Here is a 20,709-nt window from a genome sequence, read left to right on the forward strand (position 1 = left end):
GTAGGGAGGGTCACCCCAGAGTCGGCAGGGGGTGGGGTGGAGATTGCAAAGAAAGCCCCTTGTCATGGCACCTGACAAATGGCACCTGAAAAAGGGTCACAACATGTTAATGCACAAGAAGGGTTGATAAGGGAAGACGTCGTTCTTCAGTTATCTGGGTCCCAAGTCATTTAGGGCTCTAAAGGCGTGTACCAGCACTTTAAATTGGGCCTGGAAGCCATTAGGTAGTACAGCTCCTTTTAAACTGGTGCATTGTGCCTAAATCTTTGGCAAGAAAACTAATGCCAACTATTGAGTTTCGCACAATGTCAGGCATTTTTCAGACAGATCAAAATTAGGGCTGCCACACGTACAAATTTTCTCGGGATTTCAAAGGTCCAGGGGGGATTTTCGGCAGGCAGCAGTTTGTCCTGGATCTTAGGCAAGTCAATCAAAACTTTATGGGTTTTGGGGGTTTTTTGCATTTTGTGGGAGGTAAAAGCTCAACAACTTTTGGGGTGTCCTGGTTTTTACTTTTTGAAATATGGCAGCCCTAGCAAAATTGAAAACATTGATGTCCTTTTTTCCTTTCTTTTGCAAATTTCCCCCATGATACTGAACAGAAAAGAAATAATGCTGAACATGTGTTCAAGGACTGTGATTGATTTGATCTGTACTGCAAAGTAGCCAAGAAAAACCTGGCCTTTTAAATTTTGGATATTCCGGTAAACTGATTTGGGCATGAACTTTTTTCAGCGGGAAAGCACACATCTGAACTTCAAGAAGTATTAACAAACAGCCAGATCTACTCAACTTTAGCCATCCATGAAGAGAAAGAAAAAGGTGCATTCACTGATTTTCATTTCATCTGGGCCTATGGAAGCTGGCAACTACATGGCAGAACAACATGAGATATGCTGTGCCTGGAATCTGCTGGAAAGCATGAGCCTTTTCCACCATTAATCATCATGCTTCACCTGACCTGCCTCTAGACGTGTGCAGGACATGAGAAATGTGCCATTCTCTCTAAACTGGTACTGTGTAAGATTGAGAAGGGAACACTGTGCGACCAACAGAAAAAGCAATGCAGAGAGGTATTATTATTAATGATGGAGGGTGGCGGAACCAAGCAATGGGGACATGGCAAAGAGCAAAGTTGCATTCCCACTCTCCCTCTCATTGTGTGAAGAGAAGAATAACTGAATAGGGCGGACATGTTACAGTCAAATATATGAACTACCAAAATGGGAAACTGAAATGTTCCAGGCATTTCAGCAGCATACACAAAGTTGCTTCAAATGTTACAGGGCTGGATCCAGACTTTGCTCCTCTAAGAAGGAACATCCCTTGAATGCAGTTCTGCTCAGGGGATGTTCCCTGTGTGTGTGTGGGTGTGTGTGTGTTTGGGGGGAGGGGGCAGATTCCAACTCCCCATGCAACCCCTGGCACTACCTCTGACACTGTTCTGGAGGGCTGGGCAATCCTCCTAGAACACCCTGGGAAATGGTGCTGGGAGCTGCATGGGTTGGGAGGAACTGGTAAAAGTCACCCCTCCCCATCTTCCTTACTGGTAGGATGCCTTTTGTGAAGAAAAAGACGTCTGCAAACAGAAGGACCCTTTCCATCCATCCAGTCTGGATCCAACTGACATGTGCATATAGACATGAGTCTATAACATGTGAAGCAAGCATTAACCTGTGGCCCTCTAGTTGCTGTTGGACTACAATTTCCATCGCCCCTGATCATTAGCCATCTTGACTTGGGTTGAAGGTCACTGGAGTCCAACAACATCTGGATAGTCACAAGTTCTGTCTCAAGGCAAATCTTTAAAAATGTAGTATAAACACCAGCAACTGGGAAACACTGGCCTGCGAGCGCTCCAGTTTTAGAACAGCCTTTACCAAAGGTGTCATGGGCTTTGAAGACACTCAAACTCAGGAGGCAAGGGAGAAACGTGCTAAGAGGAAGGAACGCTTGGCACACCGTGATCAACTTCTACCCGGAAACCAATGTCCCCACTGTGGAAAGACATGTGGATCGAGAATTGGCCTCCACAAGTCACTTATGGACTCATTGTCAAAACCGTGTTTATGGAAGACAATCTTACTCGGCTATGAGTGATCGCTGAAGAAGAAGAAGACCTCTGTTATAGAAGATAAATAAATACACAAGAATCCTATCTCTTCTTCAGATGTTATAACTATGAAGTGCTAAGCTGACAAATAAAAACCCTACAGTTTTGTTGTTGGATATAACAATAAATAGCTCTACTATTAAGTCTGAATAAATATTCAGGTAAGAATTGGTCCACTAACTTTAATAGGGATTTCCGTCTGTCTTCTAACTTGAATCTCTTTGTGTCACAGGAAGAATTAGTTGACAACGCCGTTTTCCAAAAAGAAAGACTTATGTACTTACTTTTGAAGTTTCTCACTGGCCTCCTGTGAAGCCTCTAAAGCTTGCTGAAACTTCAATTCTGCATTTGCTCTCTCTTCTGCTGCTTGCTGAAGATGGGTCGTCAGCTCCTCATTTTGAAGCAGCAGCATCGACACAACATCCTCTCTGTTTTTCAGAGCTTTTTCATAAGTTATGAGAGTGGCGTTGAACTGATCCTTAAGGTTCACTTCTTGAGACAAAGACTGGTGTAAACTGCAAAAACAAAAAGGTAGGTCTTTTCAGTATGGTCAGAGGAGGTTTGGCATGTAAAAAGAGGACTTTTAAAAGATGGTACAAATACGCCATGGCCAAAATATTTCAATGTAAAATTCAAACAGCAAGCCAAGAAGATCTGAAGCACCCGTGCTAATGGTTCCACAATACTTTAAAAATAAACACAAAACTAAATCAACGTTTGCATAATGATGCATGCATATCGTACTACAGTGGTACCTCGAGTTACATACGCTTCAGGTTACATACACTTCAGGTTACAGACTCCGCTAACCCAGAAATATTACCTCAGGTTAAGAACTTTGCTTCAGGATGAGAACAGAAATCATGCTCTGGTGGCGCAGCAGCAGCAGGAGGCCCCATTAGCTAAAGTGGTGCTTCAGGTTAAGAACAGTTTCAGGTTAAGTACGGACCTCCGGAACGAATTAAGTACTTAACCCGAGGTACCACTGTATACAGACCACTTGCCTCTCAGCAGTACTATGAAGTAGAGAGAAGTGATATGGCCTATTCTCACGAAACAAATAAAAAACCCAGGATTAAATATACTAATGTACTATTGACCAACAGCATAACATTTTGTTACAGCCAATGGCTGTAACAGTAGCTGAACAGCCAGTAGCTGAAACAGAGGAAGTGTGAATAATTAGCACTTTCCTTTCCTTTCCTTTTCGTGATCTTGCATATCCTCCATGTCAAGATATATTAACAGCTTGGGGAACAGATCCATTGAGACCATCCCATTAGCACAAAGACTTCTGCTTGTGCGATGGAAACTACCCTGCTCCTCTCTCCACAAGACCCTCCAATTTGGGGATATGTGGGGGGAGGAGAGAGAGGGGAAGTTCCACGACAGAAGTGGAAGCCCTTCGGCTAACGTTACAACTCCGTTGGACACAACCCTATACGTAGATCTTTATTTCTGCAGAAGTGTCTGAGAAGCAGCAGTATGGCTCACACCTCCTCTGTTGCCACTGCTAAGGATCATCCAAAGCCAGCTAGGACTTGATACTTAATGAGTGCAACAACTTCTGGAGCATCATAGGTTCCCCACCTGCGCTGTAGAACTTGGTGGGCAGGTGGGGTGGGGGAAGAAGCTTAAAAATACTGAGCTCACTACAATCAGTGCAGCTTTCAGCTTGGTGCCCAGGGTGAGCACTCTGCTTGTCCACATCTAAGGCTGGCTTTGGGTGGAGCAAAATCCAGGTGCACATTCATTGGTCTTTTAGAATCAGATCATCTGATTGATTAGACCCCATGGATGACAGTTAGTGGCTGTTAAGAGCAATTAAAATGTGCTACCAAGGCTGCAATTCTATGCACACTTATGTGACAGTAAGTCCCACTGAACTATATTGAACTTGCTTCTCAGTAAACAAGCATAGGAGCACACTGTTGGAAAGTGATGAAACATGCTTAGGGTGCACTATTTATCACAGTTTTGCCCCATTATTACTATCATCAATCCCACAGTGTGGTATTTATGCAGTTAACCTATGTTTTTCCACATAGCAACCCAGTGAGGTAGACTAGGCTGAGAAACAGTGACTTCAAGGTTACCACTGATATAAATGAATGAGTGGATATCTTTCCTTAATTATTTTTGTTTAAAATAAATACATAATCTGAGCAGCTTTTTTAAAATCTTTGCCCTATATTGCTTTTGCAGGGAGCCATTCTCCCCACCATGTGCATATTTGTTTTCTTGCAAACATTGGGTTGGATAGATTGGATGTCACACATTTGAACCATCATGGAAATAAGAAATGAGGCATAAATTGTGTTTTCCTATTTTGAGATTTGAAAAGTAAGCATTGAATAACAAACAGAACTCTGTGTCAAGAGTGTTGGCACTCCCCGTTCCTTTCTGCAGAAAACACGACCGCATTGCCAGATCATATAGAAATTAAAACCCTCTGCGCATGCATAAGTAAAATATGGCTGATTTAATAGGAATCTAAAAGTTAAAGGTCAGAGTATCGGTATGTCATTACACCTACCACCTGAGGTTGTTTGAAAATGGTGCGAGGTACCTATTCAATTAAATAAGGACATTCTGAAACTATAAATAATGTATAAAGAAATACGAAAAAATCCACAGAGCAGAGAGTCTAAAATAAATAAATAAAAACCACTGGAAGAGTAGCAGATAAAATATATTGACTCGCATTTCACACACACACAAAAAAAAAGAGGCGGGGAAAAAATTAAATACTCAAGGAAAATGTAAAGCTGTAAGCTGAAGACATCACTGTCTTGCTTTTAAGGCACTTAAAGAGTTTCATAAAGAGAAGCCTAGAATTTAGTTCTTCTTCACTTTATTTTCTGCCGTTCACCTGCAGGTCCCATGGCGGGTTACAATAACTAAAAATTAAAAAGAGTTAAAACATGTGCATTAATTTACGTCCAAATAAAGATGCATAGGATTGGACCGAACCAAAGGATTCAAGTTACAAGAAAGGAGATTCTGACTAAACACCAGGAATAACTTTCTGACAATAAGAGTTGTTTGACAGTGGAATGGACTCCCTTGGGAGGTGAAGGACTCTCCTTCCTTAGAGGATTTGAAGCAAATTTTGGATGGCCAGCTGTCATGGATGCTTTAGCTGTGATTCCTGCTTTGCAGGAGGCTGGATTAGATGACGCTTGCAGAACATCAGAGAATTTGAAGGCCTCTGGCTTATGTTTACTGTACATGAAGAAACATGAAAAAGATCATGTTTGAGTTGGCCTCTTCTGCACCCATTCAACTCAATGGACTTCAGTTAGTCACAAAAAGCCCAAACAAAACAAGAAGAGTCAGCGTGGGGCAGTGGTTAGAGTGTTGGACTAGGAGGAACAGGGTTCAAATCCTCACTCGGCCAAAAAGTTCACTGGGTGTTCCTGGGTCAACCACTGCCTCTCAGCTGAATCTACCTCACAGGGTTGTTGTGGGGATTAAATAAGGGGAAGAACCATGTTCACCACCATGCGCTCCTTGGAGAAAAAGGCAGGCTATAAACGTAATAAACCAACACAATAATGTTCCTTGATTTCAGTGGATCTACTTTAAATATGACCGTGAGATACAACAAAATCCAGATAAAAAGGAAATTAAGAAGAGGAAGGAGAGAATTCTTAGGGGTTGGAAGGATGAAGCAGCTTCAGGAGGCAAGGGAGGGCCGCATCAAATGAAATCAGGGGCCACATGCACCACCCAGGCTACAGGCTGCTCACCTCTGTCTACCCTGACTTGCAACAGACATAGAAGTCTTTCCTAGTCCTATCTAGAGATGCCAGGGATTAATCTTGGGATAATCCAAGGGCAAAGTATTCGCTCTAGGTAAAGGTAAAGGACCCCTGGACGGTTAAGTCCAATCAAAGGCGACTATGGGGTTGCGGCGCGCATCTTGTTTTCAGGCCAAGGGAGCCGGCGCTTGTCCACAGACAACTTTCCAGGTCATATGGCCAGCATGACTAAACGGCTTCTGGCGCGATGGAACACCGTGACAGAAACCAGAGTGCACGAAAATGTCGTTTACCTTTCCACCACAGTGGTACCTATTTATCTACTTGCACTGGTGTGCTTTCGAACTGCTAGGTTGGCAGGAGCTGGGACAGCAACGGGAGCTCACCCCGTCATGGGGATTCAAACCGCCAACCTTCCGATTGGCAAGTCCAAGAGGCTCAGTGGTTTAGACCACAGCGCCACCTGCGTCCTCCTAAACGCGCTCTTTACTGAACTATAGCCATTCTTCATGGGGAATAAATCCCCCTGAACACAATCAGACATAAATATAAGTAAACATGCATAAAATTGTGCTGCATGACAAATTCAAAAGGCCAATTTGCCATGAAGAGTGGGCACACGAGGTGGAATTGAAGACAGAGTAACGATCCTAATTTCATGCAGAATGCCAAAACCCCCAGCAAAAGAGCACTCTGCTTCAAAAACATTCTGACAGCATGATGTCACCTTAATATATCTTTTGTGGTTTTTTTAAAGACACTTGAAGGAGTAACTCCACATTTTCAGCAAAGTGAAGAATTATGCGAAGTGGTCATTCAGTTAAAAGTGATACTTTTCTGATAACAGCAAATCTCTCACTGCTTTAACACAACTCGGGCACTGGAATCACCTCAAAAGCAAGTCCAACTTAATGGCTGTGCTATATGCCATTTACTTTTATTATCATCCCCAGGAAATAGGTTTACCCTGCTTTAAAATTTATACGGCTCCTCTTGCAAGCTGCTTTCTAAAAATTAGCTTGAAGGAAATAGTGATTCAGGAGACAGAGCGGAAATCAATTCCAATTCGATATTGATAGCTACCGTGCGATGTAAACTGTGTGTTCTTTCTAATTAAATGTAAACACGCTTGGTTCTAAAGTCCAGCAGTGATGACAACAGCCATTAGAATGGATTGCTTAAGCATTGATCAACCGATTTGTCTGAACCTTTTGTTCATATCTTACGTATTCTTGAGCAATCTGCGGCAGGGTTAGTGTCAGTTCCAACTGACTTTAGTTTAGGTCATCTTCAGGTAAAAAAAAACCAAAAAACTTGACAGGAATGTTGAGTGCTCAGTAATGCCTAAAGTTATTCATTAACTATGTCCTTCTGATAGCTAATCAATACCATTGCATGGAGCCAAGCACACTGCTCTGAACTGCCCTTCTCCCAAAAGCCAAGTCTTGGTAAATATTTAATGGTAGTAAAGGTGTTTTGGGTTGCTATCAAACTGATTATGTTAAAGAACTCTTAAAAGAAACTTTATCTTCCCCCTCTCTGCAGAATTTGTTCAGCAATTCTATAGCCCTGATGCAAAGTGGTTCGAGGAATGCATTTCAATGCATCTTTTGAATGGTGGATGTTCACCTCTGGTGTGTAAGAAAATAGTTTTGTTATAAAAGAATCAAGAGATCTCTTTTAAAGACCTGTATTTCCTTGCTAAAACACTATATAAAGGCAGGGGAAGGGACCCTAGGTCCTTTCATAAGTCGCTGGACTACAACTGCCATTATTCCTGACCATTGACCATGTTGGCTGAGACTGATGGGAACTGGATTTCAACATCTGGGGGGTGGGGTGTCACAGGTTCCTCAACCCTGTTAGAAAGCAACCCAACACTCTTGTGCCCCTTTGCGACAAGGAAAGGCTGTATTCCAGTTTCCCAGTTCCATGCCTACTTTGCATATGACGCAAACTGTTTGCTAATTATGCAGTCAGGTATACTGTATTAGCTGTTTAACTGTCTATCAGCCGCTTCCTGTATGTTCCTGGCAAATATCTCAAAAACGTTGGGGAAGGATCAGAAGCAACTTTTTCCCCCAATGTCCATTTGCTCATGCCAGAATTTGCTTACTCTTTTATTCGCTCACAATAGGAGCAGCTTAATGGGGACAGAGGTGTTGCAAACTGCCTGCTGCCTGCAATGCTGTTGCTCTAGCAATACATATTCTGCATCCACACATATATATCCAAATGCCATTTTGGAATCTTCAGCAAAAATCACACCATGGGTTTTGTGGTTGGAAGTATTCTTGAGATAACATTACAAGGGAAATGGAAGAAGCCAACATCAAACTATTACAACAGGATTAAAACACACACAAAAAGTTGGTCCAAGTTTAGAATCCGCCCACCAGCACAGGAGCCAACTCCTGGCGGGGGGTTGGAGGTGTCCTCGTGCAGGGCTTCTGTAGAAGGTCTTCACTAGCTCAATGTCATCCAATATCTGTAGGTCAGTTATGTGGTAGGTGAAGTAGTACTGGCTTTTCCCCTTTCCATTTAGGCTGTAGCCTTGAGTTTTTGGACAGCATTTCTTGACTTGGAATCTAATCCACACCATTCATGGTTTCTATACAGCTCCATCATGCCTTCTTGGAATCATCTCTGTTTAGCCTAAAACATCCTATCTGTTTAAATCTGTTTCCTAAAGATGATCCTCTTACCATTTTAATTGCCTTTCCTGCAACTTTATCAGAGAAATCTGCGTAACTCAATACATTTCTGAATGCTTCTGAGGCAAAGTACATCTCAAGTTACACTCGCAAAAGTGCATCCCTATGGGCCTACGGAAGGGAAATGGAGAAAGAGTGGGCAGAGTTTGGCCCATCCGCTGCAAACGGAGAGTTGTCTTGGCAAACTAAAACGATCATTTTAAGAAGCTCCTGTTGCCATATTGTCGTTTCTTGGTCTCAGTTGCTTGCTTCAATCATATTCAGTGTCCTAGAATGAAATAAATATTTCCAGAGAATAACAATGCAGTTATTTTTCTGAGTAGATGTAGCTCCTCTACCCGCCAACAAGCCCTGGTTCCAAGTCTAGCTATGACCCCTGGATTGAAAAGGTTCTTGGCAGAACCCTTGAGGCAGGGAGGGCTCAAAAAAGTCTAAAAAAGGAGCAGGGAATACAACTGCGCATCATAATGGACGCAAGGCTATGCTGCTGATACTATTGTATGGTTTTTGACACTAGCTCCATTTGCTCCCTTTGTTAAATCACTCCTAAGATATGTTTTCTAAAAATGTCTTCTACAGGGATAATGCAGGGGTAATAATCAGACACTCAATTAGATTTTTTTTAAAAAAGTCCCTGAACAATCATTTCGCAGAGAGAACTGTGATTCCTCCGTTTAATCAAGAGTTAAAATATGCACAGTAATTCCTTATTTTCATAATATTCCTTTTGACAAAGATAACAGCCATGAAAACAGTTCCCACCTGGCCAAACCTGACATACAGGTTTTGTTGAGGAAAAAAGAAATGCATGACTTAATTATTGAAATGGATCTATTAGAACTGTCCCCCAATCCACCTTGCCTGCCCCACCTACAGATGAACTTCGAATGACCCGCTTTATGCAAAAAAGAATTGTAATAACTTGCACTGAAAGCTGCTTACAAAGCTCAGGCTGCCAAGAAGACAAAAGCAGAATTCAGAAATGCATGTGATGCCCCTAGAGGAGAAACGTAGGGGAAAAAGTCACCTTTTATCAAGTTTACTTTCATATCGAATAAATAGCTAAACTAATCTGAGCTATGCTATAAGTTACTTCGTGCTAATTATGTTTGGTTTCATTAGTCCTTGATACTGTCTATTGTTTAAATTGCTTTCATTAAAACAGCAGATGGTGTCAAGAGTAACACAACGAAGAGACATTCCCCTACCCCAGCATTCCTTGAGTAAAAAGGGCAGTATTATAACAAGGGCTCCCCCCCATCAATTAATACTACCATGAAAGAGTGTTCTGAGATTATTATTATTATTAAAAAATTAAGAATTTTCAAATGATTTAAACTAAAGGATGGTTTTCATTGTGCTTTGGGAGGTTAACTCTGCAGCCATCTCCTTATTTTAACCATCTTTTCCATTTTCAGTATTCTGAGGTATATATCAGTGCTTACAGAACCAAAACAGCAACACTCATGAACAAGAGGAAGGTATCAGCAAGGTTGGGGAAAGCTGAATATTTAAAATAGAAAAAAAATATTTAGGAGGGAAGAAACAAATCTTAAGGGGAAAAACAGCCCTGCTCAATGGCCAATGAACTGAGTGCCCCCCCCCCAGAAAACTGGGTGGCAAGGGGAATGGAGAATCCAGACAGACTGAAGCACTGAACAGGAGAATTCCATGCTACAACATTTTGTTGCATGTCCCACTTGCAGGACTCTATTCTGGTTTACATATGGCTGGACTTTGACTTAGAGCTTCATTAATGTTGGTAGATTTGGCACTGCCCACTTCTAGACACGAAGGATTCCTTCCCTCAATAAGGGTATAGCTGCAACATCACGTGCCACATTTATATACAGATTTTCTGCCAAAGCACTCAAAAATGATATGAAAAGGGACAGGGAAAATTAATGGAAGGTGGGTAATCGGCTGAAAACAGCATAATGTCCTGTAGCTACAAAACGTCCTAAAGACTGACAAATTCACCATGGTGTGATAAGTTGTGGTGGACTAGAGTTTATTTCATTGGATGGACTCTAGTCACACAGGCCTATGCCAGGGGTTGGGAACCTGCAGCCCTCCAGATGTTATTAGACTCTAGCAGTCCAGCCACAATGGTCAAAAAGCAGGGATGATGGGAGCTATGATCCGGCAACTTCTAGAGGGTCACAGGTTCCCCATTCCTGGTCCATAATCAATTCATTAGTCTTCAGGTCACCATGATGCTTCAAGTTGTTTTTACATGCTAACATGACTACACATCTGAAAGCTATAATGCTTCAATCTTAGCCATGCTTACTAGGGAGTAAACCCCACTGGATACAATGGACTAGATTGAAGTAACCTGGCACATTAGCAGAATCTAGTGTGTGGTTCCCACTAACATAATGGGGCTCCCCCCCAAATCTAGTGGTTTTGGAGAACCCCCAAAACAGCACATGGGGAGCTGAGAGGGGGATTGTTCCATCTGTCAAGCAGAAACGCTTGCCACCAACGGATCAAAACAGTGTGGCGTATTTCTCCCAAGAGAAATTACTTAGGAATAAACATATAAGATTGCATTCTCAGTCATGGTGATTAACAGCAATTTTCAAGTTTAGGGCCAGTGCACTTGAAACCTGATAGGACAAAAAACAGGGGAGGACTGTTCCAAGTTTTGGGATGACAACTCGTTGGCCCCAGTTAAAAACAGAATTCTGGACTAGATGCATTTTGGCTTGATCCAGCAGGATTCTCTTCGTGCCTTTTTATGACATGACAACTCTGAAAGTTCTTCTTTGTACTTCTGTCGAAATGTGTTCACCAACTAAGCCAAGGAATTAACCCCCACATTTATATTTCAGGGTTCCCTGAGAGCTCCCCCTTTTTTTTACTGGAGGCAGAAACGTGAGAAAAGGAGTCAGAGCAGTTTAGGCTTGGAATGCTGCATCTTATATAATCCCCTCTCACTGGTCAGGTGAGTCTTTCCCTCTACAGCTGCAATGACCTTTTAATTTATTATTATTATAAACTTCCAAGGGATAGAAGAAAATGTCATTTGGTCTGCATTCTTAAGTGAAGTGATCTAATCCACACCTTCCAGAACAATACATGGTTCAGAATGTCATCATCTTTTGGACTTCACGCTTCTCCAAATGTTGCTACACAGTTCTTGGCTCAAAAGAAAACAACAATGTACAAACACACGCACATACACACACGGATATAAAGCAATAATCAGTATCCAGGTTCTGACTCTAGCTTCCTTGGGCTTGGTCCATTTATGAAAATAGCTGACCAAGCAGCACCTATGCTTTACATCATAGGCTACTTAAAATGAATCTTGGAAGACATCAAAGACCAGGGATGTCTCTGAACCTCAGCCACCCTGGACCACTGTGTCAAGAGGATGGTGTTTTCCCCATGTTCAGGGCTGAGACCATGGGACTGAAACAACCAATAAAACACAGGGGCTGGCTGTATATCATGGAGAAGGCTTAGAAAAACAAGATCATAAATTGAAAGTTTGCTCCAATCAAGAGATGGCTCAATCTGGAGCCTGGAGGGCAGGTCTGGTAATTGTGAGGCAGGCAGGGAGTTGAGGTAAGATGTTGAGAAGATAGAGCTGTGCGTGTCATGTGGTCTGTCTGCACCCCTTAAGGTAGCCTACTGTCCTCTGGTGCAGTGGAGAGCACTGTTCATGCCACCAGTGCTGAAGTAAGATTCAGCTGGCAGTCGGGTTACATTCTGTACTTGGAATGTACCTTTCACCTCAGAGAGCAGAATGTCTTGTGCTGGACCAGGTGAGGACAGTGACTTACTTTCTCAGGCTGCAATCTCATATGCGCTTATCTGGCAATTAAGTCTGACTGAATGTGACTTCTGAGTAGATATGTATATGATCACACTGTTAAGTCCCATTCCCCACCTGGGTTTCTTTTCAACTCATTGCTACAAACAGACAACACAAAGGCGAGTGAGGAGGGTCTTCTCATATGGATGTAGGATCCACAGTAAAAGGTTATACATGTGATGGGGAGGATGCTCAGTTGAGACACTGTCAGGAGAAAATGGAAGTGTGTGTTTTTGGAGGGAAAGTCAAACCATTGGAGAGTTACAGCACCAGCTGTGGCTATAGAGAAGGATACAAGAGAGACATGTCTTGTTGCAGCTGAGGCAGAAGGTGGTGTCGGTTTTGCTGCTACAGATGCACCATGGCGTTTCTTCCCTCTGCGCTCCTCCCAGTGGTCATTCCTTGTCTGGTCAACTGCTGTGGATACATGACTTGACTATCTGTCTCCAGGCACTGCAATTGTCTGCAAGGGATTCCCACAGCAGGGTTGATGTTGCCATCCTTCATGCGATGTTTGCAGGCATCTTTGTAATGCAGAGTTGGTCTGCCAACAGTCCTAGGACTTGAAGCCAGTTCCCTGTACAGCACATCCTTGTGGATCTTGCCATCTTCCATTCTGTGTACATGACCAAGCCAGCGCAGATGTCGCTGGGACTGAAGTGCAAACAAGCTGGGAATATGGGCTTGGGAGAACACATTTTTGTTTGAGACTCTGTCCTACCATGTGATGTTCACAGCACATGTGAAAGGCATCGAGGTATTTCTCCTGGCAGGTGTAAGTTGCTCGCTTCCATAAAGCAGCATGCTCAACACCCACAAGTCCAGAATATATATCTTAATATTCCTGTGTTGTGTATAAATTGTCGTCTAACTGGAAAACCTGTTTATTTGCCACTTGGGTAAATACCACAATATGCTAAGACTTCACAGTGATATATTTTAAAGCTAACAACATGTCTTGGAATTAAAGCTCTCAATAATTACTAAATCTTAACAGTATTCCCTATATGACACCTATTGGAATCAAGTAACTGCCTGCAAAAAATCCATTTTATCTTACTGAACCAGATAAATAAAGTGGTACCTTGGGTTACATACGCTTCAGGTTACATATGCTTCATGTTACAGACTCCGCTAACCCAGAAATATTACCTTGGGTTAAGAACTTTGCTTCAGGATGAGAACAGAAATTGTGCTCTGGCAGTGTGGCAGCAGCGGGAGGCCCCATTAGCTAAAGTGGTGCCTTCAGGTTAAGAACAGTTTCAAGTTAAGAACGGACCTCTGGAACGAATTAAGTACTTAACCCAAGGTACCACTGTACATTTTGAAAGAAAAAGAAAAGAATTCTGGTTTACCTGAAGTAAAACGACCTATTGTTTTGCCATTGTTGGGTGAAAGATTAATGACCATCACTAAGGGGACCATCACTTATTAGCTATCAAGCCTAAAAATACATATTTAAATTTTTGTTTTGGGGTGCTATTTGCTCCCTGCCAGTTCAAGTTTTAACATTATTTCATTGGTCGCAATATCAGTTTATTTACTCTGAATGTTATCACTGCATGGTTCCCAATGTAAACACTTCTGCTGAATGCAGCATAGCTGTTTGTGTGCTGAAGGTAAACTAATGCTTTGGTATGGAATTGAAGGGGAGGATGTTAGGATCCACTATTCAGGAAGAACTTTCTGGGTCATGACCTTTTTGTAAGCTGCTTGGCCTCTGGGGCATTGTTAAGGGGTGGCCCAGAGGGACAGAACCCCCTGCTCATTTGAATGGAGCCCTAGATTTCCTGCCTTTCACCCCCACTTAAAAATAAATAAAGTTTGCTTACAGGGTGGCTTTACTTCTGAAGATCTGCCGCAAGTTTGCATCTATGCATATAAATCAGCAAATGCAAATTTTATGCAGATTTACACCATGGACCTGTGTCTCAAATCTTTAAGGCACCGAGCAATACCCAAAAAGCTTCTGACACTCTCTGTGTACTCCTGGGAAGGTGAATCTTTAGTACAGGCATGGCTTTTTCAAAGAGGAAACATGTAAAGGGGTAAAGGAAGTAACCCTTGTCAACTCAAGTTTTGTTTTTGGGCTGAAATAAGTCCCCTGTCAAAGCCACACACTTTCTGAGATTGTTAAAAGTTCTGGGACAGACATGGAATCAGCATCGTGTGCTAAAATGGTAAACTATTAACATCGGTTTATCAAATTTAGATGTAGGGCACACAAGAGTACCTTAATGGCGAGATCTGGGATGTGGGAGAAAGAAGGGAGCTAAGATATTAGAAGAAGAGAATATACTATGGAGGAGAAGAATGTCAGCAGCTTGCCTCATCAAGTACTGACAAATGGAATGTGAGAACTGCTCCTTAGATGAAAGGAGGCAGACGGAACAATTCAACTAATGGGATCACATTGAGCTAATGGGATCACTCTGACTTGCCTGGCTTCTGTGGGCATATGTCAAAATGCTAATGTTATTTTAAGGTAGTTTCTTTTATTTGTATATTCACTAGCAGTCGGCCATGACAGGTTTGGAGAATTTCGAGGCAGTTAAAACACATCCACATACTTTAAAAGTTGTAGGACAAAAAAAGCTAACTCCCTGAAAAGAGAAAAAGAGGTTGGGACAGGGGGGTGGGAGTGAAGCAGATGCATGCACACAGAAGCCAGGCCCCCTTTCACTAGTTCTCCACTAAAACCCTAGGCTTAAACTCCCCTCAGTCTGAAAAACAACAACGAAAAACCTCCTTTGAGGGTTTGGACTGCTTGAAAAGTGAGCAAACCTGCTGCTGAAAGAAACGTTTTTTTTAAAAAACAACTTTAGCAGGCTGACACGAAGCCTGACCTGAGATATGCAAGCAAAGCAACTTGCAAAGCCCACCAAGTACAATGGTGCCAACTTGCTCCTAAAGCACGTTTAGGGTGGCAGCCTTAGCATGCATGCAGAGAGCAGTGTTTTTCTGGTATTCCCATCATGCTGTGCTGGTATTTTTAACCTCAGTGATGAGTGCGAGTGGGGGGGGGAATGTTTCTGGAACTCGACGCCTCTCCGTTCCTGCCCACTTCCTGTACTGTGGGTGCTTCTTAGGATTATAAAAGTCATGAACCACAATTCAATTAAGAAAACGGTTGCATAATACAACTTGGATTTTGCACAACTGTGGCAAGTTTCCCTGTTTCTGATTTATGTAAATAACAGAATCTTCCGACACCAGAATTCCTGGCATTCGTTTAATTAACTCCTTTAAACAACCAATCACTTAAAAACCTTTCTATCTCTTAACAGCACACATGTATGGGTATCTCCTCAGAAGCAAACCCCACTGAGTTCAATAGGCCTAACTGCCATAATGCAGGATGTATGGTCTAAGCATATATGGCACAGATCCTGGATTCTCACCAGCCACTATCATCACTTCCTGGTACTGATGATTCCACACTTTGGCCACCATATTTTGAAGCTGGTTCGCAAGCTATTCAGAGTCACTCATTTCAAAAATTCTTACACCCAGGACATTTCTCTGTAGGGGGGTTGGCATGAAACCAGCAGGTAAATTGTCCTGTCTCGTGATCTTATATACCAAATGCTACAAACATAGGTAATAAGAAGCCACAACTGATTATAGTTTCCCAGCTTGCAACACAAAACAGACATACAAGTGGGAAAATGGCATCCAATGTTGTCAGATATGATGCTATGCTACTCCTGCACTCTCCCCATCACCCCCGTTTCTGTGTACCATCTGCAAGAAGTTGTATGTAGAGCAAATGCTTTCTTCTTTATAATTTTGTAAATCTGGCTACGGTCACTAAAATCCTGTGAAACGTAACATCTTAGAGAGGCCATTCAGTAAAAGCCCGGGGTCACTGAGCTCCGCCCTGGAAACCTAAAGATCTGATAAGATTACTTGTATTATCTACAACATCATTAGCTTTAATACGACTAGTGGTTAAACATAGATAAGCTTTTGAGGTACTATTGTTATATTCTATCTTGTAACAGTGGGCAACCTATTGTGACTTCACACTGGTCTGCTTCGAAACACTGCTCTTCTTTCATACGATTATCCTCTCAAAGAACAGGCTAAAAAGAACTTAAAGAAGCTTTTTCTGGTGCAAGTAAATGAAATACCACATAAAAACCAATATGAGCAAATCTGAGGTTCCTACCCCACAACTTGAAGTTGAAAACAAATTCCCCAACCAGGGGAAACAGGAAAAAACAACCATCTATCATATATACATAAGCAACGAGACCTGCAGTACCTTAAAGACTAACAAATTTATCGTGGTTTGTGAATTTATGAATTCGAGTTGACTTCATCAGCTGCATGAAATGTAAGCTGTCAGATATACATGATTGGGGCGAGGGGAGAAAGAAATGTAGAGACAATGACAATTACATCCAAAGTTAAATGCAGCTAAATTTGTGTACATTCACAAATCAGTGTTGCGGATGCTGCACCATTCCTGCAATGGTAAAATAATTAATACTAGCGGTAAAATAATGATGTGGCAAAATGCATTAATTGATCATACAACTTAACGTAACACAAATAATTTATGAGGTACACTAACAAATTTCAAATCTGCTAAACTCTAAATCATGAGAATGCAATGGTTCATTCCTGATCCAGGCATTACAATTTGGAGATTATATATATATATATATATATATATATATATATATATATATTATATATACAGTGGTACCTTGGGTTACAGACGCTTCAGGTTACAGACGCTTCAGGTTACAAACTCCACTAACCCAGAAATAGGACCTCGGGTTAAGAACTTTGCTTCAGGATGAGAACAGAAATCGCACGGTCGTAGCGGGAGGCCCCATTAGCTAAAGTGGTACCTCAGGTTAAGAACAGTTTCAGGTTGAGAACGGACCTCCAGAATGAATTAAGTTCTTAACCCGAGGTACCACTGTACACTGATTGCTACTCAATTGTCAGTGTTAATTACTAAATAAATATTTAAATGTTTTCCTAGTTCTAATGGCAGGAAAATGCAGACCTTATGACCTCTTGGTGTGCTATGTGGTGAGTTCCCATAACACAAGATTACTCTTTAATACCCATTTACAGGAGCCAAATACAATAACTTCTTTATAATTAATTAAATGTGATAATACCAACTATTGGTATATCTGTTGAAACATTTTAATGTCTTGAAGATGAGATGGTAAGATTTTCTCTCTGAGGAAAGCCCAAAAGTGCACTAGACCCTTTCTTATCTTTTGGAATAAAGCTTGGCATTGAGGGGTAGGAAACCTGTAGCCTTCTAGATGTCACTGGACTCCAATTTTCACAGCTCAGAGGTTATGCGATACAGTGGTACCTCGGGTTACACACGCTTCTGGTTACATACGCTTCAGGTTACAGACTCTGCTAACCCAGAAATATTACCTCAGGTTAAGAACTTTGCTTCAGGATGAGAACAGAAATTGTGCAGCGGTGGCGCAGCAGCAGCTGGAGGCCCCATTAGCTAAAGTGGTGCTTCAGGTTAAGAACAGTTTCAGGTTAAGAACTGACCTCCAGAACAAATTAAGTACGCAACCAGAGGTACCACTGTATGTAGTCCAACAATACCTGGAGGGCCAGAGGCTCCCCATCCTGGCCTATGAAATGGGAAGGGTCTCAAAAGTCAGTCAGTTCAATCAATCCCTAGCTGTGAAGAAGGAAGAACCTTTCATATTTCCACCCAGCCCTAAATCCACTCAAGTGCCTTACAGTGCAGTCCTATTCATATCTATTTAGAGGTCCCACCAATTTCAATGAAACTTACTCTCAGGAAACTTACTCTCTGCAGACCAAAACTCACCAAGGATTTTGGCAGGCTTAGGGGAAGATTCACGAGAGGAAGCGGTGCTCAACCCGGGCATGGAAAAATTCAGTTTGGGGTCCCAGCGCAGGGTGGAGGACAAGCATTCACAAGAGAGAATCAGTGGGTAGAAGAAGAGTTACAAACCCTCCTGCCAATTCACTCTTGTTAGTATGACCTCCAATCTCTCCATTAGCATTACAAAAGAAGCACAGGGTTTGGAACCCCACGTTCCTCTTAGAAATTCCTCTTAGAATTTCGAGTTCTGCCCTAACCAATCTCACTAACAGAAAAACAAACATTCAAAACCCGACAGGAATAAAAACACCTTCCTGTCTGCCTTCCCTTCACCGTTACTCTCCGCCCCTTCCCCCGCCAGTCACAGAACATCTAAATGTGTATTTTGTGCTGAAATATGTATTAAATTAGGGATTTAGTACAAGAACACTGATAAAAGAACAGAACGTAGGATTGGAAGGACCAAGACTTAACCTTTTCTTTTTTCTTTTGTATAGCCAGAACACCACCAAAAACTAAAATGCACAAAAGGACATCACAAGTGGATACTGACTTAAAAAACAAACAAAACCAAAACCCTCAGCGACACGCTTGGCAATTCCTTCCTTTTTCTTTATCTCATTTAAATTGTGTGATATCAAGTTGCACTGGGTTAGGTTCTTTCATATGAAGTGAATAAATCGAGACATATCACATTGTGTCCCACGGCGCAGAGAAGGTAAACAAAGACCTCTTCTTTATGGCAAAGCAGAAAAAGATAATAATTCGTTCCCCGCCTTTAGCCTCCCACCCTGTACACATCTGATGGGTCTTTTGTGGAGAAGGCAATTTGAAGCATAAAAATGAGACTGTCAAGCCCAGATACCTTTTCCATTCTGAATGATGGAAAAATCTATGTCACACACACTGCTAGTAAAAATGAGAATTGCTTGCTTGCTGCTGCTGCTGTGTGTGTGTGATTATTGCATCAGGTGCAATATTCATTTGTATATTTCATATTCACCCCCAAACTGGTATGAAGAAAAGAAAATAGAATATTAAACAAGGAACTTAATATTAAATGAAATCTGAATAGTTACATGGGCAGGCTTGAAACCTTTCTTAGTTTCTTGAAACCTTTCTTAGTTCCTATGTGTGTACAGAAGTCTGCAGTTGAGTAAGGGAGGGATATAAAAAACACAATTCTATTTAAAATACTTTCTTTGAAGCAGGTCTTGCTTGGCACATGGAAATGTCAGATCTGCATGTGAAAAATTACATAAGAGACAACAATAAGATATATTTTTTTTCTTGCTGGTAATAACGGAGGGGGGGGGAATCATAGTGTTTCATCCAGACTTGGCTATACTGAAGAGTAGACCCATTCATTTCAACGGAGTCTACTGTAGGTATGACTAACAGAATAATCCAACCCCCAACAGAGCTGGGTTGCGCAGAGGCACCTCTCCGCTCAGCTGGCCTCCTGCCAACTCCTGAACATGTGACTGGGTGGCACCTTGGTGGGCTTTACACCACACCAGACAGCTGAAATCCTCAAAATGGGGCATTGGGATCAGGACTGAGGTAGCCCAGGATCTGCTGAATGCCGAGCCAGTCACACTGCTGTTGCACAGTAGAATCAGGCCTGATCCAGACCCAATCGCTGCATCCTGCCCTCCACCTTCTGCTGGGGCTGCCATAAGGGTCTGGGATGCCAGCTGTGGGGGGGGGGTTAGAGTGTACCCTAAGACTGGCTACAACTCATAGTACAACAGGTAATGAAAGGCAATTCAGAAGAAGAAGAAGAAAAGTTTGGATTTGATATCCCGCTTTATCCCTAAGGAGTCTCAAAGAGGCTAACAATCTCCTTTCCCTTCCTCCCCCACAATAAACACTCTGTGAGGTGAATGAGGCTGAGATACTTCAGAGTAGTATGAATAGCCCAAAGTCACTCAGCAGCTGCATGTGGAGGAGCAGAGAAGCGAACCCAGTTCACCAGATTACAAGTCTACTGCTCTTAACGATTACACCACACTGGTTCATTAGGACTTTAGCACAACGCTTTACTTGGCTTCTTCAACATACCAAAACCATTTGTGTTTAGGCACCATATTAAAACTTGACCTCCTCTAGTGGTATTATCAACTTTTCTATATTGATACTGACTCTTCTGCAATCGTACTATTTAACTGGGGATGACTTGACACATTTTATTACGATTGTTTTCCATGTTTTATTTTGCAAGCTGCCTTAGAAATCTTAAGGCTGTAAGGCAGGATAAAAATGGTTCTACAGAAACACATTTCTATCACTTCGAAAAACATAAAACAATACGAAGTCCATGAGTTGTATTGATTTGTGTCCCAACGGAAGGCTCTTTGATCCAGCGGAACCAAAAGGGGAGGAGAAGGTGATTTTCTCAGATTCACCCTTTCTCCCTCAGTTTTCTGCATCATCTACCATGT

The 20,709-nt window shown here is 42.0% G+C and overlaps 1 protein-coding gene across 3 annotated transcripts in view; it reads right to left on the reverse strand.

Annotated features, from left to right (window-relative positions):
• The window catches only part of MIPOL1 (mirror-image polydactyly 1), a 202,225-nt gene that overhangs the window by 32,246 nt on the left and 149,270 nt on the right, over nt 1-20,709 (reverse strand). For all 3 annotated transcript variants that reach the window (XM_053380083.1, XM_053380065.1, XM_053380074.1), the window contains one exon: nt 2,398-2,628. In XM_053380083.1, coding sequence (XP_053236058.1) covers nt 2,398-2,628 — 231 coding nt within the window. The remainder of the gene's footprint in view (nt 1-2,397; nt 2,629-20,709) is intronic.

The sequence above is a fragment of the Podarcis raffonei genome, chromosome 1, assembly GCF_027172205.1.
Source record: "Podarcis raffonei isolate rPodRaf1 chromosome 1, rPodRaf1.pri, whole genome shotgun sequence".
Lineage (NCBI taxonomy): Eukaryota > Metazoa > Chordata > Lepidosauria > Squamata > Lacertidae > Podarcis > Podarcis raffonei.